This window comes from Coregonus clupeaformis, chromosome 10 (genome assembly GCF_020615455.1).
Source record: "Coregonus clupeaformis isolate EN_2021a chromosome 10, ASM2061545v1, whole genome shotgun sequence".
Classification (NCBI taxonomy): domain Eukaryota; kingdom Metazoa; phylum Chordata; class Actinopteri; order Salmoniformes; family Salmonidae; genus Coregonus; species Coregonus clupeaformis.
Window position 1 is genome coordinate 7,824,776 of NC_059201.1, and position 26,156 is coordinate 7,850,931.

Sequence of the window (26,156 nt, forward strand, 5' to 3'; positions counted from 1 at the left end):
AACGCCTCGTTGAAGAAAAAGTGTTCGTCCAACGCGAGGTGAGTAATCGCTGTCCTGATATCCAGAAGCTCTCTTTGGTTATAAGAGACGATGGCAGAAACATTATGTACAAAATAAATTACAAATAACGCGGAAAAACACACATAATAGTACAATTGGTTAGAGGGCTGTAAAACGGCAGCCATCTTCTTCCGGCGCTGTTCTATATCCAATCAAATGTTACGGTGGCAACATGTCATACTCTTTTGTTACAGACAGCATCAGATACATAGGCTACACATACTGAGACGGAGGGACTCTGTTTCCCTCGCTCAGATGACGTCTCCGGTGAGATTCAGCCACTTGCGAATTGATGGACAATTATGAAAAAACAGAGAGATGAAAGATAAATAATTGTATAATTTTTTATTGGTCAAATATTTGGGGAAGCCTGGCTTCCCTTGGCCTCCATGAATACACGTCACTGATTCTAACACTATTGTCTTACCACTGTCTAATTACCATAACATTTACTACTTGCAAATATTGTTTTAATATGTGACGTCTGTCATTGCTTTCATCATCACCTTGTGTGCATTTCTGCTTTGGTATAGTGGGTCTCTAATTTCCATATTTCATTTCAAGCTGTTCTCCTCCCCGTGGTTTAAGTGTGTTGATTAAAGATGTCCTTGGTAAGGGTATCTTCAAAATTAACGTGGCTCAAGTGAAGTCCTATGTGTCAGATTTCCTCTCTGCCCCCCACTGGGCAGTAACTGAGCGTCAGATGCAAATGTTTTCACAGCAGGTGTATTTAGTGAAGCCGAAGGATTCATACAGTCACAATCCTCAGAGAGAACAATGTTGTTGAGAGTTTTGCACTTACTGGTGATCCACACTCTTAGAAAAAAGGGTTAATGTAGAACCCTCTGTAGAAACGGTTCTAAATGGAATCCAAAAGGGTTCTACCTGGAACCAAAAAGTGTTCTTCAATGGTTCTTCTATGGGGACAGCCGAAGAACCCTTTTAGGTTCTAGATAGCAGCACCTTTTCTAAGAGTGTACTGATAGCTCAAGTTAAGCTTCTGTGAAAAGCGAAAACCTTCCAATCCAGTACTTAACCTGCCACTCAACTGCTGTGTATTTCCTCTCTCTCTGTTGTAGGAGGTGTGTGCATCTCTCAGTCGGTCAAGATTCCCAGGGAGCCGAAACCGGGAGAGTTTGATAAGGTCATCCGCAGACTAAGAGAAAACCCAAATGCAAGGGTGGTCATCATTTTTGCCAATGAGGATGATATCAGGTAAGGGTATTATCATCGTAGCATTGACACGTTGAAAATTAAATATACTAAAATCATATAAATGTTCATCATAAGAAACACGCAGCATGAAATATTATCAATCAAAGGGAGAAGAGTCAATCGGTGGAAATAAAAAGCTTGACATTTAAATTATGCATTATGGATTACTTGTACATGTTCTTTTGGTGAACGCTATCATAATTCACCCTTTTAGATTCGCCGTCGGTAACTCATGTTAATATGCTTCCTCACATTATCTTAGTAACAACAGGATAAACTTGGAAATTATCTTAATCGTTTAGCCTTTCGTTGTCCTTAAATTAGTCAGTGTTACCAACCGCTGTGCAATCAGCTTCGGATGACTAATGTAGCCATAAGCCTGCTTTAGCAAACTCAGGTGAAAAACAAAAAAACCTGGAGAAAGTATTTGCTATAGATCTATTGTTAACATTTGCTCGTAAATGATTTCTCTGGGCACACAACACACCAGACCATACATACACATCACATTTTGTATTAGGCAGACCAGCCAGACCAATACAATAGAATCCAAATTAGTTTTCACCTTCACTATGGATAGGACAGATGTAAGAATGACTGTGTTCAGTCACTGTTGTTTGTGTAGTTCTTAATGCAGTATTGCCCAAACAGTTGGTTCATAGAAAGTGTTACCAAAATATCACATGTATTACTGGTAGCTAAATGTGTTTATCCACTTGTACCAGGCGTCTACTCCAAGCAGCCAAGAAGGCCAACCAGACTGGCCATTTCATTTGGGTGGGCTCAGACAGCTGGGGCTCAAAGATCTCTCCAGTGTTACACCAGGAGGATATGGCAGAGGGAGCAGTCACCATCCTGCCCAAACGCCAGTCCATCAGAGGTGAGGGGGAACGGAGACATGTTTAAGGTTGCTGGGATTAACTTTTAGATTGGCTGATTGATTGATTTGGTTGATTGGTTGATTGACTGAATGATTTCTTGCTTGATTAATTAATTGTTGGGGGGAACAAATAATGTTTTTAGGTTGCTGCGATCAACTTTTAGATTGGTTGATTTGATTGATTTGATTGATTGATCGCTTGATTGATTGGTAGATCTTGTGTAACTTTCCCTAAATGTACAAGGATAAAGGGATTGAGATAAATTACAGTGAGGGAAAAAAGTATTTGATCCCCTGCTGATTTTGTACGTTTGCCCACAGACAAAGAAATTATCAGTCTATAATTTTAATGGTAGGTTTATTTGAACAGTGAGAGACAGAATAACAACAAAAAAGTCCAGAAAAACACATGTCAAAAATGTTAGAAATTGATTTGCATTTTAATGAGGGAAATAAGTATTTGACCCCTTTGCAAAACATGACTTAGTACTTGGTGGCAAAACCCTTGTTGGCTATCACAGAGGTCAGACGTTTCTTGTAGTTGGCCACCAGGTTTGCACACATCTCAGGAGAGATTTTGTCCCACTCCTCTTTGCAGATCTTCTCCAAGTCATTAAGGTTTCGAGGCTGACGTTTGGCAACTCGAACCTTCAGCTCCCTCCACTGATTTTCTATGGGATTAAGGTCTGGAGACTGGCTAGGCCACTCCAGCACCTTAATGTGCTTCTTCTTGAGCCACTCCTTTGTTGCCTTGGCCGTGTGTTTTGGGTCATTGTCATGCTGGAATACCCATCCACGACCCATTTTCAATGCCCTGGCTGAGGGAAGGAGGTTCTCACCCAAGATTTGACGGTACATGGCCCCGTCCATCGTCCCTTTGATGCGGTGAAGTTGTCCTGTGCCCTTAGCAGAAAAACACCCCCAAAGCATAATGTTTCTACCTCCATGTTTGACGGTGGGGATGGTGTTCTTGGGGTCATAGGCAGCATTCCTCCTCCTCCAAACATGGCGAGTTGAGTTGATGCCAAAGAGCTCCATTTTGGTCTCATCTGACCATTACACTTTCACCCAGTTCTCTTCTGAATCATTCAGATGTTCATTGGCAAACTTCAGACGGCCCTGTATATGTGCTTTCTTGAGCAGGGGGACCTTGCGGGCGCTGCACGATTTAAGTCCTTCACGGCGTAGTGTGTTACCAATTGTTTTCTTGGTAACTATGGTCCCAGCTGCCTTGAGATCATTGACAAGATCCTCCCGTGTAGTTCTGGGCTGATTCCTCACCATTCTCATGATCATTGCAACTCCACGGGGTGAGATCTTGCATGGAGCCCCAGGCCGAGGGAGATTGACAGTTATTCTGTTGTCACCTTCTCACCAAGTTGCTTGCCAATGGTCTTGTAGCCCATTCCAGCCTTGTGTAGGTCTACAATCTTGTCCATGACATCCTTGGAGAGCGCCAAAAAGAGTTTTTCCACCAAGTACTAAGTAATGTTTTGCAGAGGGGTCAAATACTTATTTCCCTCATTAAAATGCAAATCAATTTATAACATTTTTGACATGCGTTTTTCTGGATTATTTTGTTGTTATTCTGTCTCTCACTGTTCAAATAAACCTATTATAGACTGATCATGTCTTTGTCAGTGGGCAAACGTACAAAATCAGCAGGGGATCAAATACTTTTTTCCCCTCACTGTATATATATACACATACATACATATATATATATATATATATATATATATATATATATATATATATATATATATACAGTGGGGAAAAAAAGTATTTAGTCAGCCACCAATTGTGCAAGTTCTCCCACTTAAAAAGATGAGAGAGGCCTGTAATTTTTCATCATAGGTACACGTCAACTATGACAGACAAAATGAGAAAAGAAAATCCAGAAAATCACATTGTAGGATTTTTTATGAATTTATTTGCAAATTATGGGGGAAAATAAGTATTTGGTCAATAACAAAAGTTTCTCAATACTTTGTTAGATACCCTTTGTTGGCAATGACACAGGTCAAACGTTTTCTGTAAGTCTTCACAAGGTTTTCACACACTGTTGCTGGTATTTTGGCCCATTCCTCCATGCAGATCTCCTCTAGAGCAGTGATGTTTTGGGGCTGTCGCTGGGCAACACAGACTTTCAACTCCCTCCAAAGATTTTCTATGGGGTTGAGATCAGGAGACTGGCTAGGCCACTCCAGGACCTTGAAATGCTTCTTACGAAGCCACTCCTTCGTTGCCCGGGCGGTGTGTTTGGGATCATTGTCATGCTGAAAGACCCAGCCACGTTTAATCTTCAATGCCCTTGCTGATGGAAGGAGGTTTTCACTGAAAATCTCACGATACATGGCCCCATTCATTCTTTCCTTTACACGGATCAGTCGCCCTGGTCCCTTTGCAGAAAAACAGCCCCAAAGCATGATGTTTCCACCCTCATGCTTCACAGTAGGTATGGTGTTCTTTGGATGCAACTCAGCATCCTTTGTCCTCCAAACACGACGAGTTGAGTTTTTACCAAAAAGTTCTATTTTGGTTTCATCTGACTATATGACATTCTCCCAATCCTCTTCTGGATCATCCAAATGCACTCTAGCAAACTTTAGACGGGCCTGGACATGTACTGGCTTAAGCAGGGGGACACGTCTTGCACTGCAGGATTTGAGTCCCTGGCGGCGTAGTGTGTTACTGATGGTAGGCTTTGTTACTTTGGTCCCAGCTCTCTGCAGGTCATTCACTAGGTCCTCCCATGTGGTTCTGGGATTTTTTGCTCACCGTTCTTGTGATCATTTTGACCCCCACGGGGTGAGATCTTGCTTGGAGCCCCAGATCGAGGGAGATTATCAGTGGTCTTGTATGTCTTCCATTTCCTAATAATTGCTCCCACAGTTGATTTCTTCAGACCAAGCTGCTTACCTATTGCAGATTCAGTCTTCCCAGCCTGGTGCAGGTCTACACTTTTTTTCTGGTGTCCTTTGACAGCTCTTTGGTCTTGGCCATAGTGGAGTTTGGAGTGTGACTGTTTGAGGTTGTGGACAGGTGTCTTTTATACTGATAACAAGTTCAAACAGGTGCCATTAATACAGGTAACGAGTGGAGGACAGAGGAGCCTCTTAAAGAAGAAGTTACAGGTCTGTGAGAGCCAGAAATCTTGCTTGTTTGTAGGTGACCAAATACTTATTTTCCACCATGATTTGCAAATAAATTCATTAAAAATCCTACAATGTGATTTTCTGGAAAAAAAATTCTCAAGTTGTCTGTCATAGTTGACGTGTACCAATGATGAAAATTACAGGCCTCTCTCATCTTTTTAAGTGGGAGAACTTGCACAATTGGTGGCTGACTAAATACTTTTTTTCCCCCACTGTATATATATATATATATATATATATATACACATACATACATACAGTGGGGAGAACAAGTATTTGATACACTGCCGATTTTGCAGGTTTTCCTACTTACAAAACATGTAGAGGTCTGTATTTTTATCATAGGTACACTTCAACTGTGAGAGACGGAATCTAAAACAAAAATCCAGAAAATCACATTGTATGATATTTAAGTAATTAATTTGCATTTTATTGCATGACATAAGTATTTGATACATCAGAAAAGCAGAACTTAATATTTGGTACAGAAACATTTGTTTGCAATTACAGAGATCATACGTTTCCTGTAGGTCTTGACCAGGTTTGCACACACTGCAGCAGGGATTTTGGCCCACTCCTCCATACAGACCTTCTCCAGATCCTTCAGGTTTCGGGGCTGTCGCTGGGCAATACGGACTTTCAGCTCCCTCCAAAGATTTTCTATTGGGTTCAGGTCTGGAGACTGGCTAGGCCACTCCAGGACCTTGAGATGCTTCTTACGGAGCCACTCCTTAGTTGCCCTGGCTGTGTGTTTTGGGTTGTTGTCATGCTGGAAGACCCAGCCACGACCCATCTTCAATGCTCTTACTGAGAGAAGGAGGTAGTTTGCCAAGATCACGCGATACATGGCCCCATCCATCCTCCCCTCAATACGGTGCAGTCGTCCTGTCCCCTTTGCAGAAAATCATCCCCAAAGAATGATGTTTCCACCTCCATACTTCACGGTTGGGATGGTGTTCTTGGGGTTGTACTCATCCTTCTTTTTCCTCCAAACACGGCGAGTGGAGTTTAGACCAAAAAGCTCTATTTTTGTCTCATCAGACCACATTACCTTCTCCCATTCCTCCTCTGGATCATCCAGATGGTCATTGGCAAACTTCAGACGGGCCTGGACATGCTCTGGCTTGAGCAGGGGGACCTTGCGTGCGCTGCAGGATTTTAATCCATGACGGCGTAGTGTGTTACTAATGGTTTTCTTTGAGACTGTGGTCCCAGCTCTCTTCAGGTCATTGACCAGGTCCTGCCGTATAGTTCTGGGCTGATCCCTCACCTTCCTCATGATCATTGATGCCCCACAAGGTGAGATCTTGTATGGAGCCCCAGACTGAGGGTGATTGACCGTCATCTTGAACTTCTTCCATTTTCTAATAATTGCGCCAACAGTTGTTGCCTTCTCACCAAGCTGCTTGCCTATTGTCCTGTAGCCCATCCCAGCCTTGTGCAGGTCTACAATTGTAGCCCTGATGTCCTTACATAGCTCTCTGGTCTTGGCCATTGTGGAGAGGTTGGAGTCTGTTTGATTGAGTGTGTGGACAGGTGTCTTTTATACAGTTAACGAGTTAAAACAGGTGCAGTTAATACAGGTAATGAGTGGAGAACAGGAGGGCTTCTTAAAGAAAAACGAACAGGTCTGTGAGAGCCAGAATTCTTACTGGTTGGTAGGTGATCAAATACTTATGTCATGCAATAAAATGCAAATTAATTACTTAAAAATCATACAATGTGATTTTCTGGATTTTTGTTTTAGATTCCGTCTCTCACAGTTGAAGTGTACCTATGATAAAAATTACAGACCTCTAGATGCTTTGTAAGTAGGAAAACCTGCAAAATCGGCAGTGTATCAAATACTTGTTCTCCCCACTGTATATACATACATATCCTTTAAAAATATATATATATCCCTTTATTACTTTCCAACCCCACCATCCCTTCCCTAATTGGAGTAAACTAGTGAACAACAACGGTTAGGCCTTTACTTCATGGCTGATCTACCCCCTAAAAAAAAAAAAAAACACAGGACACTTCCAAGCCCGATAAGCTTTTGTAAATTATAAAGCATTTACTGTCCTGTGCTAGCGTCAGTCCCCTTGTCCAAACCTCTGTCATTATCCAGTCAGTCTGCCAGCCAAGCCAAAACTCTGGTCCATAACACAATCAGCCATTATCAATACACTCACTGTTAAAGTAATGCCCACCCTGTAAAAAACGTAGTTAAAATTGTTACCCAAATGCTCCATTATAGAGCATGTAACTACATTCTACCACATGTCAATAACCGTGTTGGCAAGGACACTGTTGCCAGAGTGAGTGCACTGACGATGACAATGATCTGATCGATCTCTTCCAGGGTTTGATCGTTTCTTCATCAGCCGCACACTGGAGAACAACAGGAGGAATATCTGGTTTGCTGAGTTCTGGGAGAACAACTTTGCCTGCAAGCTGAGCCGACACGCTTTGAAGAAAGGGTCCGGGTTGAAGAAATGTACAAGTAAGACAATTCTCCTTTCCTTTCTTAACATTGCAACTATGCTGATCTCAACTACCTTTAGAAAATGGTTAAGTTTCACAGATAGAAACAGCCGTTTTCCTGACCATGTGACTGAACCAGGAAAACCCTCTGTCCTTATCATAGAACATAACAGATGTGGCCCATGGCTTATGATACATGACACAATTGTGTAAACCAGTTAAAGCTATAGGTACAACATTAGCTAGATAAAAAATCCTTGTGATGAGGTATTACTAGGGCTGTGTGTTTCGGCTGAGTAGACTGTTCGACTGTCCTCCCACCTGGAGATGGCAACAGAACAGGGTAGTAGCAGGTCTCGTTATTCCCTACGGGTTTAAAATCAAATTATGCCTGTTGTGATTTCCGTTGACATATGTTCATATATAATGGCAATCACTGTGTCAAAGCATGTGAAAACAACAATTTAGTTATTCCCCCCCAAAAAATACAAAAAATGAACATGATTTTGGGAATTTTCACAAAATATAATTCTTAGAATAGTCCTTTGGAGGTTGGATTGTTGAAATATATTTGACATTTGTATTTAAAAGCATAATTGAGAAATAATTAATCAAAGTTGGCATATTTAAGACTCCATAATGTTTCATCTGTAGGTATTACAAAGCAAAAATGTGTGTCATATTAAACCTTACCGCTTGCACACTCTTTAACTTTGATATGTCCGTAGAGTATATTATGTTCAACAATATATTGAAAAATTTGCCAAATCAAGTGTTTTTTATTTTCATTAATTTATTGTTTATTGAAATCAAAATACTACTCATATTACAGCTATTTTTGCTTTGTAGCACTTGCTTTGTAGCAGATGAAACATAATGGAGTCTTAAAGGAGGCCTGGGTAAGTCCAAAAATGTCATAAATATGCCAACTTTGATTAATTATTTCTCAAGTATGCTTTTAGATACAAATGTCAAATATATATATCAACAATCCTTCCTCAAAATGACTATTCTATGGATTACATTTCGTGAAAATCCCCCAAATCATAGTCTATTTTTTGTCTTTGGTTTCGTGAAGAATCATTCAATAATAAAATGCAGTTACTGACATAAATACAGTGTATGAAGGAACACTAAATACTGTATCATATAATAGGCATTCACATGTAGAAAATGTACATCCTTAAAATTCATGAAGCGAGCATAATTCATAGTCATGTTCTAATTGGCTTTTAGTAGAAGCCAACAAAGGAAATACATTGTCATTGTGTGTTTGTTTAATCACACTGCTACATGGAACAGCAATCAAGTTCTCGCAATATATTACAAAACTGGCAAAAGCTGCACTTACAAAATAATCTCCTCCCTTTTTGTTTTCTATTAGGTACTGTATGGGGTTTAAGTCCTTAGACTAGCACTGCTGTTTCTGGGAGTGTAGCAAGGCATCCAACTGGAAACTAGAGGACATCTCTCCTCACCCACGCCAGTAATGAAAAAATCATCAATTAAAAATGTTGTGAGTTCAGTAAGGAGACATGTCTTCGGTATCTATTGGGAGAAATATGAAAAAATAAGATTTCAACAGATCAATGTCGTCCATCTAAACAGAAGACTAATGCCAGTCACATCCTCTCAGTGCCACTGTCTACTGCAGCTCTTTTTCATGGATAAACTGGCTTTGTGTGAAGAAAAGATCTGGGAGAAGAAAAAACCCTGCCAGAAAGCCAAGGATATAGCAATAGATCTGTCATCTTAATTTGATCACTATTGTCACAGATAATTTTCCTGTGCAGCAATAAATGCAAATTGTAGTGTATTCAAGGTTTAAAAAGGTTTCTAAAATGTGTAATTTCCACTATGACAAGTTAGCAATAAGCTGAACGATCTGAGTAGGGGTTGTGCAAGTTCTCCCACTTAAAAAGATGAGAGAGGCCTGTAATTTTCATCATAGGTACACGTCAACTATGACAGACAAAATGAGAAGAAAAAATATCCAGAAAATCACATTGTAGGATTTTTTATGAATTTATTTGCAAATTATGGTGGAAAATAAGTATTTGGTCATAACAAAAGTTTCTCAATACTTTGTTAGATACCCTTTGTTGGCAATGACACAGGTCAAACGTTTTCTGTAAGTCTTCACAAGGTTTTCACACACTCTTGCTGGTATTTTGGCCCATTCCTCCATGCAGATCTCCTCTAGAGCAGTGATGTTTTGGGGCTGTCGCTGGGCAACACAGACTTTCAACTCCCTCCAAAGATTTTCTATGGGGTTGAGATCTGGAGACTGGCTAGGCCACTCCAGGACCTTGAAATGCTTCTTACGAAGCCACTCCTTCGTTGCCCGGGCGGTGTGTTTGGGATCATTGTCATGCTGAAAGACCCAGCCACGTTTCAACTTCAATGCCCTTGCTGATGGAAGGAGGTTTTCACTCAAAATCTCACGATACATGGCCCCATTCATTCTTTCCTTTACACGGATCAGTCGTCCTGGTCCCTTTGCAGAAAAAACAGCCCCAAAGCATGATGTTTCCACCCCCCATGCTTCACAGTAGGTATGGTGTTCTTTGGATGCAACTCAGCATTCTTTGTCCTCCAAACACGACGAGTTGAGTTTTTACCAAAAAGTTATATTTTGGTTTCATCTGACCATATGACATTCTCCCAATCCTCTTCTGGATCATCCAAATGCACTCTAGCAAACTTCAGATGGGCCTGGACATGTACTGGCTTAAGCAGGGGGACACGTCTAGCACTGCAGGATTTGAGTCCCTGGCGGCGTAGTGTGTTACTGATGGTAGGCTTTGTTACTTTGGTCCCAGCTCTCTGCAGGTCATTCACTAGGTCCCCCCGTGTGGTTCTGGGATTTTTGCTCACCGTTCTTGTGATCATTTTGACCCCACGGGTGAGATCTTGCGTGGAGCCCCAGATCGAGGGAGATTATCAGTGGTCTTTTATGTCTTCCATTTCCTAATAATTGCTCCCACAGTTGATTTCTTCAAACCAAGCTGCTTAAAAAAAATAAAAAATATTGCAGATTCAGTCTTCCCAGCCTGGTGCAGGTCTACAATTTTGTTTCTGGTGTCCTTTGACAGCTCTTTGGTCTTGGCCATAGTGGAGTTTGGAGTGTGACTGTTTGAGGTTGTGGACAGGTGTCTTTTATACTGATAACAAGTTCAAACAGGTGCCATTAATACAGGTAACGAGTGGAGGACAGAGGAGCCTCTTAAAGAAGAAGTTACAGGTCTGTGAGAGCCAGAAATCTTGCTTGTTTGTAGGTGACCAAATACTTATTTTCCACCATAATTTGCAAATAAATTCATAAAAAATCCTACAATGTGATTTTCTGGATTTTTTTCCTCAATTTGTCTGTCATAGTTGACGTGTACCTATGATGAAAATTACAGGCCTCTCTCATCTTTTTAAGTGGAGAACTTGCACAATTGGTGGCAGACTAAATACTTTTTTCCCCCACTGTATAAAGTTCAAACTGAAAGACAGGCTTTGTGTCAGTCTCTTTCACATTGCTTTTAATGTTGAACTAAGCTTGCTTGATGACTTCATTCACTAGAGGGACCTGGAGGAGGAAGGGTTAGAGGACTGGGAAATCAACCTTGACTTACCAGCTCATTGACTCAACAACTCATCCATGCATGAACGTTACACACTGAGATAGATTGGTCTTTACATTTTAGTCATTTAGCAGACGCTCTTATCCAGAGCGACTTACAGTTAGTGAATACATATTTTATATTTTTTATACTGGCCCCCCGTGGGAATCAAACCCACAACCCTGGCGTTGCAAACGCCATGCTCTATCAACTGAAATACATCCCTGCCGGCCATTCCCTCCCCTACCCTGGACGACGCTGGGCCAATTGTGCGCCGCCCATGAGTCTCCCGGTCGCGGCCGGCTGCGACAGAGCCTGGATTTGAACCAGGATCTCTAGTGGCACAGTTAGCATGCGATGCGGCGCAGTTAGCACTGCGATGCGGCGCCTTAGACCACTGCGCCACTCAGTGATGCATAGACCACTGCGCCACTCTTGATGCATAGATGCGGTAAAGAGGTCAATCCAACTCGACCAAAACAATGGAATTGCCATGGAAACGTGTGGGGGAAAGGGCCATGGGGGAAAAATCCCGAATCTCCTCATTGCCCCCCAGCAAAATTACCCTACATCTAGGCTATTGTTTATATGTGTATTTCACACTATGTTGAGGTAAAAATCAGCTGATAATATTTCTATGGTTGTCAACCCCAACACATGTTCACATCATCGTCACCAATCCACCGCACTACAGTTAAAAACTACTTTGACTACCACCAACGATTTCTGTATTCGAATGGGAGTTAGCATTTAGGAGTAACTTCTTCTAAACCTGAAAAGGGACAACTTCTAAATGTTATGCAGCGAAGAAAGCACAATATTTCCAAATCGGACTTAAGTAACCACATTGTGTGCCTAAAATACATAAATCATGACGGATTTGACGAATATCCACTTTGTTTGATCAGAATTGTTGAATGTGTGCCAACGGTCTGCGTTCCATTGACTCCTTTACCACATAGCCTAGAAGAACAGCACCGGAGAAGATGGCTGCCGTTTTACAGCCCTCTAACCAATTGTACTATTATGTGTGTTTTTCCGCATTATTTGTAATTTATTTTGTACATAATGTTTCTGCCATCGTCTCTTATAACCAAAAAGAGCTTCTGGATATCAGGACAGCGATTACTCACCTCGTATTGGACGAATATTTTTTCTTCAACGAGGCGGCCGCGAAGGATATCCTACAGACACCCGACAAGGCCCAAATCTCTGTCATTCGCATGAGGAAGAGACGGAGATATCGTGGACGTAGGTCGGGGTGCCTTGTAAGGATCCGACGGCGAGCGAGTAAACTGCCGCTCCCATCAATCCTATTAGCCAATCTTCAATCATTGGAGAACAAATTGGATGACCTACGATTACGGTTATCCTACCAACGGGACAATAAAAACTGTAATATCTTATGTTTTACCGAGTCATGGCTGAACGACGACATGGATAACATACAGCAAGCGGGCTATACGCTACATCGGCAGGATTGAACGGCTGACTCCGGTAAGACAAGGGGTGGCGGTCTGTGTATATTTGTAAACAACAGCTGGTGTACAAAATCAAATACTAAGGAAGTCTCAAGGTTTTGCTCGCCTGAGGTAGAGTATCTTATGATAAGCTGTAGACCACACTATTTACCAAGAGAGTTTTCATCTATATTTTTCATAGCTGTCTATTTACCACCACAAACCAATGCTGGCATTAAGATTGCACTGAATGAGTTAGTTGTATAATGCCATAAATCAACAGGAAAACGCTCATCCAGATGCAGCGCTCCTAGTGGCCGGGGACTTTAATGCAGGGAAACTTAAATCCGTTCTACCTAATTTCTACCAGCATGTTAAATGTGCAACCAGAGGGAAAAAAAACTCTAGACCACCTTTACTCCACACACAGGGACGCATACAAAGCTTTCCCTCGCCCTCCATTTGGCAAATCTGACCATAACTCTATCCTCCTGATAAGCAAAAACTAAAGCAGGAAGCACCAGTGACTCGGTTAATAGAAAAGTGGTCAGATGACGCAGATGCTAAGCTACAGGACTGTTTTGCTAGCACAGACTGGAACATGTTCCGGGATTCTTCAGATAGCATTGAGGAGTACACCACATCAGTCACTGGCTTCATCAATAAGTGCATCGATGATGTCGTCCCCACAGTGACCGTACGTACATACCCCAACCAGAAGCCATGGATTACAGGAAACATCCGCACTGAGCTAAAGGGTAGAGCTGCCGCTTTCAAGGAGCGGGACTCTAACCTGGACGCTTACAAGAAATCCTGCTATGCCCTCCGACGAACCATCAAACAGGCAAAGAGTCAATACAGGACTAAGATTGAATCGTACTACACTGCCTCTGACGCTCGTCGGATGTGGCAGGGCTTGAAAACTATTACAGGCTACAAAGGGAAGCACAGCCGCAAGCTGCCTAGTGACACAAGACTTCCAGACGAGCTAAACCACTTCTATGCTCTTTTCGAGGCAAGCAACACTGAAGCATGCATGAGAGCACCAGCTGTTCCGGATGACTATGTGATCAGGCTCTCCGTAGCCGATGTGAGTAAGACTTTTAAGCAGGTCAACATTCACAAGGCTGCAGGGCCAGACGGATTACCAGGACATGTACTCCGAGCATGTGCTGACCAACTGGCAAGTGTCTTCACTGACATTTTCAACATGTCCCTGACTGAGTCTGTAATACCAACATGTTTCAAGCAGACCACCATAGTCCCCGTGCCCAAGGACTCTAAGATAACCTGCCTAAATGACTACCGACCCGTAGCACTGACGTCTGTAGCCATGAAGTGCTTTGAAAGGCTGGTCATGGCTCACATCAACAGCATTATCCCAGAAACCCTAGACCCACTCCAATTTGCATACCGCCCCAACAGATCCACAGATGATGCAATCTCTATTGCACTCCACACTGCCCTTTCCCACCTGGGACTAAACACCTCCCTCTGCAACTGGATCCTGGAATTCCTGACGGGCCGCCCCCAGGTGCTAAGGGTAGGTAACAACACATCTGCCACACTGATCCTCAACACGGGGGCCCCTCAGGGATGCGTGCTCAGTCCCCTCCTGTACTCCCTGTTCACCCATGACTGCATGTCCAGGCACGACTCCAACACCATCATTAAGTTTGCCAACGACACAACAGTGGTAGGCCTGATCACCGACAACGATGAGACAGCCTACAGGGAGGAGGTCAGAGACCTGGCCGTGTGGTGCCAGGACAACAACCTCTCCCTCAATGTGACCAAGACAAAGGAGATGATGGTGGACTACAGGAAAAAAAAGAGGACTGAGCACGCCCCTATTCTCATCGACGGGGCTGTAGTGGAACAGGTTGAGAGCTTCAAGTTCCTTGGTGTCCACATCACCAACGAACTATCATGGTCCAAACACACCAAGACAGTCGTGCAAAGGGCATGACAAAGCCTATTCCCCCTCAGGAGACTGAAAAGATTTGGCATGGGTCCTCAGATCCTCAAAAAATTCTACAGCTGCACCATCGAGAGCATCCTGACTGGTTGCATCACCGCCTGGTATGGCAACTGCTTGGCCTTTGACCGCAAGGCACTACAGAGGGTAGTGCGTACGGCCCAGTACATCACTGGGGCCAAGCTTCCTGCCAACCAGGACCTCTATACCAGGCGGTGTCAGAGGAAGGCCCTCAAAATTGTCAAAGACTCCAGCCACCCTAGTCATAGACTGTTCTCTCTGCTACCGCACGGCAAGCGGTACCGGAGTGCCAAGTCTAGGTCCAAAAGACTTCTCAACATCTTCTACCCCCAAGCCATAAGACTCCTGAACAGCTAATCATGGCTACCCAGACTATTTGCACTGCCCCCCCACCCCATCCTTTTACGCTGCTGCTACTCTGTTATTATTTATGCATAGTCACTTTAACTCTACCCACATGTACATATTACTTCAACTACCTCAACTAGCCGGTGCCCCCGCACATTGACTCTGCACCGGTACCCCCCTGTATATATAGCCTTCCTACTGTTATTTTATTTTACTTCTGCTCTTTTTTTCTCAACACTTTTTTTGTTGTTGTTTTATTTTTACTTTTTTGTTAAAAATAAATGCACTGTTGGTTAAGGGCTGTAAGTAAGCATTTCACTGTAATGTCTGCACCTGTTGTATTCGGCGCATGTGGCCAATAAAATTTGATTTGATTTGATTTATTTGACATCTATTCTGGCATAGCTGCTCTGGACTAGGGATGCAAACTCAACAGACATGTTCTTGTGAGGGGGTAAATCATGTGTGCCAGAATGTTATTCTTTGGCAATTCTTGACATCCACATTGCGCCCTGTGGCTGAAACCTTGGTCTCATATGGATGACATGACAAGACAGTTGGAAGCCTGCCCTGTCTTTTTCATCTAGAAAGTCACAATGTGCTTGGAAAGTGGAGACATCAAGAATGTCAAAAAGTAAACATTGCTGTAGATACCCAGCAGTTTTGGAGACATTGTCCCGTTTGCTAGCAAAGAGATTTACGAAGGCTAATTAACAGTAAATAGGTGAATTTTTTCACCTCACAGTTAACAAGATGATTAGCTAGCTAGCTAGCTAAAATTGCTTACAGTTAGTTAGGAATTGCTTCTACACTATTTTGCTAGCTACAGTAGCACTACCGTGTCAATAACCTGTCTCCAAAAATGAGAAGGTGTCTCCAGTTGTGTTTATATTTTCCCACTGTGTGGCTCGTCCTTGCCTATCCACTTTCTATGCGTATTGTACAGGACTAATCAATACATATGTAAAAATACACAAATCCAACTTGTTCAGGTGCTGGAGAGAAAAGCAAATTAAAATTAATGAATGAAAATTAATGAATGATCAACTTATCCTTGTGCTTATTACTTGGGAGAAAAAACTGCTAAAATGGCAAAATGTGCGGAGGGAAATCCTGATCAGACAAAGATGAAGATCTGATGAAGAGCTTTGTCATGTGAAAAGGCTGTGAAGGATTTATGTGAGGGACAGTCTGAGTTGAATACCATGCCTGCACAGGGAAAACCATGCCTGCACAGCTCTGTTTCCTGGAATATGATGGGGTGTTGTTTTTCTAAGGCTGTGTGGAAGTTTGTTGATGTAGCAGAAAGTCTGAAACTTCTTTGGCTTTGCAATCCCCTCTCGACTCGCAACGTTTCAGGAATTCTCCAGGTGCCTCTGGTGGTGCTGGCGAAGGCTTTGCACCTGTCTTCAAGGCGCTAAGCAGACCACATGGGGTATGAGTGAGGAATAATCAATGTCCTGAGAGGGCTCCGTGTGCTCAGAGTGATCAAAGAGCGAGTGAGTGTGTGAGTGACTGGTAGACGGAGCCAGACTAGTCTTTTATCTGTGAATGAGTGAAATACACAGCTGATATTTATTAATGTGGAGAGGAGCAGGAAGTTAGAACGGGTCCCAGCTCCCTCTCCTGGGGTTTGATGCCACTGTCTAATTAATACAGGGGAGAATAGCATGCAGCATAGCAACACACAGCATGCAGCATAGCAACACAGACACAGGCTGAATCCTTCTCCATGACCATGTGATGTTACCATAATGAAAAGAGTTATGGATTTAATGCACCGAACTGATGATATCATATGAGATCCAGAATGCTCTCACGTGTCTCTAATGAACAGTTTGTAAAATGTTTACAACATCCTGTTTCATCCATGGGTTCCAGCTTGGAGGTTTTGAGTTGGCAACGTCGGGACAGATGATTTTGAGTTGGCAACGTCGGGACAGATGATTTTTGTGTTGGCAACGTCGGGACAGATGATTTTGAGTTGGCAACGTCGGGACAGATGATTTTTGGGTTGGCAACGTCGGGACAGATGATTTTGAGTTGGCAACGTCGGGACAGATGGTTTTGAGTTGGCAACGTCGGGACAGATGGTTTTGAGTTGGCAACGTCGAGACAGATGATTTTGAGTTGGCAACGTCGGGACAGATGTTTTGAGTTGGCAACGTCGGGACAGATAGTTTTGAGTTGGCAACGTCGGGACAGATGATTTTGAGTTGGCAACGTCGGGACAGATGGTTTTGAGTTGGCAACGTCGGGACAGATGTTTTGAGTTGGCAACGTCGGGACAGATGGTTTTGAGTTGGCAACGTCGAGACAGATGATTTTGAGTTGGCAACGTCGGGACAGATGTTTTGAGTTGGCAACGTCGGGACAGATAGTTTTGAGTTGGCAACGTCGGGACAGATGATTTTGAGTTGGCAACGTCGGGACAGATGGTTTTGAGTTGGCAACGTCGGGACAGATGTTTTGAGTTGGCAACGTCGGGACAGATGATTTTGAGTTGGCAACGTCGGGACAGACGGTTTTGAGTTGGCAACGTCGGGACAGACGGTTTTGAGTTGGCAACGTCGGGACATATTATTTTGAGTTGACAACGTCGGGACAGATGGTTTTGAGTTGGCAACGTCGGGACAGATAATTTTGAGTTGGCAACGTCGGGACAGATGGTTTTGAGTTGGCAACGTCGTGACAGATGGATTTGAGTTGGCAACATCGGGACAGATGGTTTTGAGTTGGCAACGTCGGGACAGATGGTTTTGAGTTGGCAACGTCGGGACAGATGATTTTTTAAGTTGGCAACGTCGGGACAGATGGTTTTGAGTTGGCAACGTCGGGACAGATGGTTTTGAGTTGGCAACGTCGGGACAGATGATTTTGAGTTGGCAACGTCGGGACAGATGTTTTTGAGTTGGCAACGTCGGGACAGATGATTTTTGAGTTGGCAACGTCGGGACAGATGAATTTGAGTTGGTAACGTCGGGACAGATGTTTTTGAGTTGGCAACGTCGGGACAGATGATTTTTGAGTTGGCAACGTCGGGACAGATGATTTTGAGTTGGCAACGTCGGGACAGATGATTTTGAGTTGGCAACGTCGGGACAGATAGTTTTGAGTTGGCAACGTCGGGACAGATGATTTTGAGTTGGCAGAGTCAGGACAGATGAATTGGGACTGCTCATCAACCGAAACATCCTACATATTCCCCAAGGCACACATAGGGGGAGATGTTCTCATATGAAGGAATGGATGTAGATTGACTATGGATGAAGTTCAAGTTTTTATAGACTATGAAGATATGACCCGAGCATGCAGAGGTTAACAGGGTCAGAGCCGACCCACAGTCACTAACTCCTTTCTGTGGCACCCTGGTAGAGGGAGACGACCTTGCTGTGCTGCTACTCCTAATCTGAAGACAGAGAGCCAGCCTTGGGAGTGCGTGGGCATGCTCTGACTCTGCAATGAGATGAGAGGCCTTGCTAGGAAAGAGAGGGGCAATACCAAGTTTGTGTGTGTGTGTCACGATCGTCACACATAGAGGAGGACCAAGGCGCAGCGTTGAAGGTGAACATATCTTTTATTTACTGATCACACGATCAAAATAATAAACGATAACGTGACGTCTACAGTTTCACACAAACCGAAATGAACAAGAAACCACAAACACAACGTGAAAGACAGATAGTTAAATATGGCTCCCAATCAGAGACAACGAGCCAACAGCTGACACTCGTTACCTCTGATTGGGAGTCACGCAAACAAAGAAATACAATAACCTAGACCCACAACAAAACATAGAAACTAACACCCTGGCTCAACATACGAGAGTCCCCCGAGCCAGGGCGTGACAGTACCCCCCCCTAAAGGCGCGGACTCCGACCGCGCCAACGAAACACAACAGGGGGAGGGACTGGGTGGGCACTCCGCCTAGGCGGCGGATCCGGCTCCAGTGGAACAGGCACGTGCCGTGCCGGACCGGCAACGCACACCACTGGCTTGGTGTGGGGAACAGGCACGGGCCGTGCTGCACTGACGACGCACACCACTGGCTTGGTGTGGGGAGCAGGAGCGGGCCGGACAGGGCTGACGAAACGCCCCACAGACTTGGTGCTGGGAGCAGGAACGGGCCGGACCGGGCTGGCGACGCGCACCACAGACCTGGTGCGGAGAGCAGGAACGGGCAGAGCTGGGCTGACGAGACACACCACAGACTTGACGCGGGGAGCAGGAATGGGCCGGACCGGGCTGGCGACGCGCACCACCGACCTGGCGCAGAGAGCAGGAACGGGCAGAGCCGGGCTGACGAGACGCACCACAGGCTTGATGCGGGGAGCAGGAACGGGCCGGACTGGGCTGGCGACGCGCACCACAGACCTGGTGCGGGGAGCAGGAACGGGCAGAGCCGGGCTGACGAGACGCACCGCAGGTTCGGTGCGGGGAGCAGGAATAGACCGGACCGTACTGGGGACACACACCACTGGCTCTACACCGGGATCTGGAACGGGCCGGACCGGACTGGCAACACACGCCAGTACCTCTCGCCGTGCCTCTACTTCCTCCATCCCCTCTTCGACCAGTGGCCCCCGTAACCCGGCGGCCTTCTCCGGCAACCCACTGGGCCGCTCTATCGCGGCCTCCTGCTGGTCCGACGTCGTGAGCCCCCCCCTAAAAAATTTCGGGGCGTCTCTCCTACCCGTGGACCAGGTCTCCATATCCCTCGCCAGCCTCTCGCCCTTCTGCCATAATGTCAAGCCCTTGTCTTCCTCCCTCGGCTTGACCCAGTCCAGGAGGCGAAGGAGATCTGTGAGGGATCTCCCTGGCGATGGCTCCTGGACACGCTGCTTGGTCCCATCTTGGTGGTTTCTTCTGTCACGATCGTCACACATAGAGGAGGACCAAGGCGCAGCGTTGAAGGTGAACATATCTTTTATTTACTGATCACACGATCAAAATAATAAACGATAACGTGACGTCTACAGTTTCACACAAACCGAAATGAACAAGAAACCACAAACACAACGTGAAAGACAGATAGTTAAATATGGCTCCCAATCAGAGACAACGAGCCAACAGCTGACACTCGTTACCTCTGATTGGGAGTCACTCAAACAAAGAAATACAATAACCTAGACCCACAACAAAACATAGAAACTAACACCCTGGCTCAACAGCGCTTGGGGCTAAAAAGTTCTGTCTGGATTTTTGTCAAAATGTAGTTATTGACATAGCCTTGTTCTGTTCAACGTTCTCCACCTATATAGTACCCCAATTCATGTTTTTAAGTTAAAAAGAAAACAAGATAGAAATTGCTGACACAATTCAAACCAATGAGGAACTTTAAAGCCAGTTAGCTGAGAATCATCTTTTTGCAGATAGAACCTTATAGTCCTAAGCTCTCGATTTGTCTGTCCAATTTGCATGCCTGTGGCGCTCAATTACCACAGTTTACCACGATTATCACAGCCATAACCTGGTTCTTTATTTCATAGATGCATAAGCTAATCAGAGATGTTAAATTGGCTTTAGTTTTTTGCTGTGGCAAACTGATATATGGCAGATGAAAGAAGACTGAAAGAGAGACATCGATTTGGGACTAGCAAGCTTTTAAGTTGAAGTGGTTCTGCTAAGAGCAGAAAATTGGCAGGCACCAGTATCAGGACAGTGTTGCAAGAGGAATGAAGAAGAGTGATGCAACACGGTTTCTGCAGAAAAAAACAAGAATCAATTCTTTCCATGAAACAAATTACCAGAGAGAGCTGCAACTATATCAAAACATACCTAAAATATAAAATAAATATGTTTGAATACAGTCATACTTGACATAGCACATTCATTATCTACACTGTATGTCCTATAGTGTACATATCAAGCTATTACTATGCATAATGCCTGCTCTATTTCTAGGTATACTACCTCTTCGATTACTATGTTTATCTGAGTCTTTATTATTGATTATTGTACTACAATAGTTATGGGAGCTAGCACACAAGCATTTCGCTGCACCTTTTATACCTGCTGTAAACTGTGTACAGTAGCAGTCAATAGTTTGGACACACCTACTCATTCAAGGGTTTTTCTTTTTTGTGTGCTATTTTCTACATTGTAGAATAATAATGAAGACATCAAAACTATGAAATAACACATATGGAATCATGTAGTAACCAAAAAAGTGTTAAACAAATCAAAATATGTTTTATATTTGAGATTCTTCAAAGTAGCCACCCTTTGCCTTGATGACAGCTTTGCACACTCTTGGCATTCTCTCAACCAGCTTCATGAGGTAGTCACCTGGAATGCATTTCAATTGTGCCTAGTTAAAAGTTAATTTGTGGAATTTCTTTCCTTCTTAATGCGTTTGAGCCAATCAGTTGTGTTGTGACAAGGTACACAAGGTAGGGGTGGTATACAGAAAATAGCCCTATTTGGTAAAAGACCAAGTCCATATTATGGCAAGAACAGCTCAAATAAGCAAAGAGAAATGACAGTCCATCATTACTTTAAGACATGAATGTCAGTCAATATGGAAAAGTTTCAAGAACTTTGAACGTTTCTTCAAGTGCAGTCGCAAAAACCATCAACCGCTATGATGAAACTGGCTCTCATGAGGACTGCCACAGGAAAGGAAGACCTAGAATTACTTCTGCTACAGAGGATAAGTTCATTAGAGTTACCAGCCTCAGAAATTGCAGCCCAAATAATTGCTTCACAGAATTCAAGTAACAGACACATCTCAACATAAACTTTTCAGAGGAGACTGCGTGAATCAGGCCTTCATGGCCGAATTGCTGTAAAGAAACCACTACTAAAGGACACCAATAAGAAGAAGAGACTTGCTTGGGCCAAGAAACACGAGCAATGGACATTCGACCCGTGGAAATCTGTCCTTTGGTCTGATGAGTCCAAATTTGAGATTTTTGGTCTGAACAGCCGTATCTTTGTGAGACGCAGAGTAGGTGAATGGATGATCTCCGCATGTGTGGTTCCCACCGTAAAGCATGGAGGAGGAGGTTTGATAGTGTGGGGGTGCTTTGCTGGTGACACTATCAGTGATTTATGTAGAATTCAAGGCACACTTAACCAGCATGTCTACCACAGCATTCTGCAGCGACACGCCATCCCATCTGGTTTGCGCTTAGTGGGACTATCATTTGTTTTTCAACAGGACAATGACCCGACACACCTCCAGGCTGTGTAAGCGCTATTTGACCAAGAAGGAGAGTGATGGAGTGCTGCATCAGATGACGTGGCCTCCACAATCACCCGACCTCAACCCAATTGAGATGGTTTGGGATGAGTTGGACCGCTGAGTGAAGGAAAAGCAGTCAACAAGTGCTCAGCATATGTGGGAACTCCTTCAAGACTGTTGGAAAAGCATTCCAGGTGAAGCTGGTTGAGTGAATGCCAAGAGTGTGCATAGCTGTCATCAAGGCAAAGCATGGCTACTTTGAAGCATGGCTACTAAAATATATTTTGATTTGTTTAAAAAAATGAATGTTTACTACATGATTCCAAATGTGTTATTTCATAGTTTTGATGTCTTCACTATTATTCTACAATGTAGAAAATAGTTAAAAAAAAAAAGAAAAACACTTGAATGAGTAGGTGTGTCCAAATTTTTGACTGATAATGTATGTGACGAATGCTATTGGATTTGATTATATGTGAAAGTAATAAAGAAAAGGTTTTATAGTATTCTCCTGCTGGCATGCTTTAAATCCATAACTATTAGGTTTACAATGGGTGAAAATACAGTATGTTCAGGCCTTCTGAGTGGCGCATCAGTCTAAGGCACTGCATCGCAGTTCGAGAGGCGTTACTACAGACCCGGGTTCATTCCTGGGCTGTGCCACAACCGGCCGTGGCCAGGAGTCCCATAGGACGGCGAACAATTGGCCCAGCGTCGTCCGGGTTAAGGGTGGATTTTGGGCTTTACTTGGCTCATCGCGCCGTAGCGACTCCTTGTGAAGGGCCGGGTGCCTGAAGGCTGATCCCGGTCGCCAGTTGAACAGTGTTTCCTCTGACACATTGGTGCGGCTGTTTTCCGGGTTAAGCTGGCGGGTGTTAAGGAGCGCGGTTAGGCGGGTCATGTTTCGGAGGACGCATGACTCCACCTTTGCCTCTCCTGAGCCCGTTTGGGAGTTGCAGCGATGAGACCAGATCGAAAAAGGAGTGTAAAATAAAATACACACAAGACCGTCAATCTTGTTCTGTAGCAAAATATTTTCTCCCCCAAAGCAAACAAGCACAACATGGTATTGTAGAAAAACAGCCACAAACAATGGTTGCTTCCTAGGCAGCCTATGGGGAAACCCAAGTACACATTTCTCCACCCAAACCTACAGTACTGTGGAAACCCCCCGTCATGCACTTTCAAACTCCCAATAATTAATTAAACTCTATTTGGCAGGTGTATGAATATATTCAGCTAGCTCATTAGTACATCACTGATAATTACTCTATTGTTAAAGTAAATTGAACACACTCATACATTTTTTATATCTCTCATTCACATACAGTGGAGTTGCGAGGAGAACAGCTTTAAGACAAATCAAAGGCTCCTGAGGTAGAGGACCAGGAGGAGTTTTGGATTGGCATGTCGTCTCTCCACCCAGGCCCCCTCACGTGTGACAGCAAATAATGTTACAGAAAAACACAGGAACAACCTGGGCCATGATTATTAAAACGCCTATCAGAAGCAATTACATTCACTCCAAAAGTTTATTACTCCCCTCACTAGACTGGCTGTCCTCATTCACTGCCTGGCTGTCTACTTCTAAAGCGTTGTTGCTTCCCTTTGCCAAAAAAGGTGATTAAAAGTTTATAGAGCTGGTTATGGCAGTAATGTGCTTGGCATGGGCTGGTAATCAGACATGTGACAGCTGTCATAACTCAATAGATCAACGTCAATATGAAGACATAGGACAATGCAGTGCATTAATTGTCGCTTATGCAACATATTACTTATACATCACTTATGAGATGTGATTATATGTCGTGTACTGTATATGACATATTATTTATGTATCACATATGTGACATTCATTATAGGTTGCTTATGTTACATATTATACAGTGGGGAAAAAAAGTATTTTGTCAGCCACCAATTGTGCAAGTTCTCCCACTTAAAAAAATGAGAGAGGCCTGTAATTTTCATCATAGGTACACGTCAACTATGACAGACAAAATGAGAAGAAAAAAAATCCAGAAAATCACATTGTAGGATTTTTAATGAATTTATTTGCAAATGATGGTGGAAAATAAGTATTTGGTCAATAACAAAAGTTTCTCAATACTTTGTTATACACCCTTTGTTGGCAATGACACAGGTCAAACGTTTTCTGTAAGTCTTCACAAGGTTTTCACTCACTGTTGCTGGTATTTTGGCCCATTCCTCCATGCAGATCTCCTCTAGAGCAGTGATGTTTTGGGGCTGTCGCTGGGCAACACGGACTTTCAACTCCCTCCAAAGATTTTCTATGGGGTTGAGATCTGGAGACTGGCTAGGCCACTCCAGGACCTTGAAATGCTTCTTACGAAGCCACTCCTTTGTTGCCCGGGCGGTGTGTTTGGGATCATTGTCATGCTGAAAGACTCATTCACGTTTCATCTTCAATGCCCTTGCTGATGGAAGGAGGTTTTCACTCAAAATCTCACGATACATGGCCCTATTCATTCTTTCCTTTACACGGATCAGTCGTCCTGGTCCCTTTGCAGAAAAACTGCCCCAAAGCATGATGTTTCCACCCCCATGCTTCACAGTAGGTATGGTGTTCTTTGGATGCAACTCAGCATTCTTTGTCCTCCAAACACGACGAGTTCTATTTTGGTTTCATCTGACCATATGACATTCTCCCAATCCTCTTCTGGATCATCCAAATGCACTCTATCAAACTTCAGACGGGCCTGGACATGTACTGGCTTAAGCAGGGGGACACGTCTGGCACTGCAGGATTTGAGTCCCTGGCGGCGTAGTGTGTTACTGATGGTAGGCTTTGTTACTTTGGTCCCAGCTCTCTGCAGGTCATTCACTAGGTCCCCCCGTGTGGTTCTGGGATTATTGCTCACCGTTCTTGTGATCATTTTGACCCCACGGGGTGAGATCTTGCGTGGAGCCCCAGATCGAGGGAGATTATCAGTGGTCTTTTATGTCTTCCATTTCCTAATAATTGCTCCCACTGTTGATTTCTTCAAACCAAGCTGCTTACCTATTGCAGATTCAGTCTTCCCAGCCTGGTGCAGGTCTACAATTTTGTTTCTGGTGTCCTTTGACAGCTCTTGGTCTTGGCCATAGTGGAGTTTGGAGTGTGACTGTTTGAGGTTGTGGACAGGTGTCTTTTATACTGATAACATGTTCAAACAGGTGCCATTAATACAGGTAACGAGTGGAGGACAGAGGAGCCTCTTAAAGAAGAAGTTACAGATCTGTGAGAGCCAGAAATCTTGCTTGTTTGTAGGTGACCAAATACTTATTTCCCACCATAATTTGCAAATAAATTCATTAAAAATCCTACAATGTGATTTTCTGGTTTTCTTTTTCTCAATTTGTCTGTCATAGTTGACGTGTACCTATGATGAAAATTACAGGCCTCTCTCATCTTTTTAAGTGGGAGAACTTGCACAATTGGTGGCTGACTAAATACTTTTTTTCCCCACTGTATATGTCACTGGACATTTTCAAACAAAGTGTACAACAACAACAATCCATGTATTCCTAGAGAGTGGAAAAATAGTTGTCATTTTTACTAATGTGATTTCTCTGAGGAGAATATAATAATATGCCATTTAGCAGACGCTTTTATCCAAAGCGACTTACAGTCATGCGTGCATACATTTTTTTTGTGTATGGGTGGTCCCGGGGATCGAACCCACTACCTTAGCGTTACAAGCACCGTGCTCTACCAGCTGAGCTACAGAGGACCACACTAAACATATTGGAATTGATTGGCTCCTCTGCAG

General features: G+C 43.7%; 1 protein-coding gene across 1 annotated transcript in view; it reads left to right on the plus strand.

Moving 5' to 3' along the window:
• Window positions 1-26,156, plus strand: part of LOC121574923 (metabotropic glutamate receptor 4-like) — a 126,056-nt gene that overhangs the window by 48,272 nt on the left and 51,628 nt on the right. The window contains exons 2-4 of the mRNA XM_045222838.1: window positions 1,140-1,275; window positions 2,001-2,155; window positions 7,661-7,801. Of these exons, the coding sequence (XP_045078773.1) occupies window positions 1,140-1,275; window positions 2,001-2,155; window positions 7,661-7,801 (432 nt within the window). The remainder of the gene's footprint in view (window positions 1-1,139; window positions 1,276-2,000; window positions 2,156-7,660; window positions 7,802-26,156) is intronic.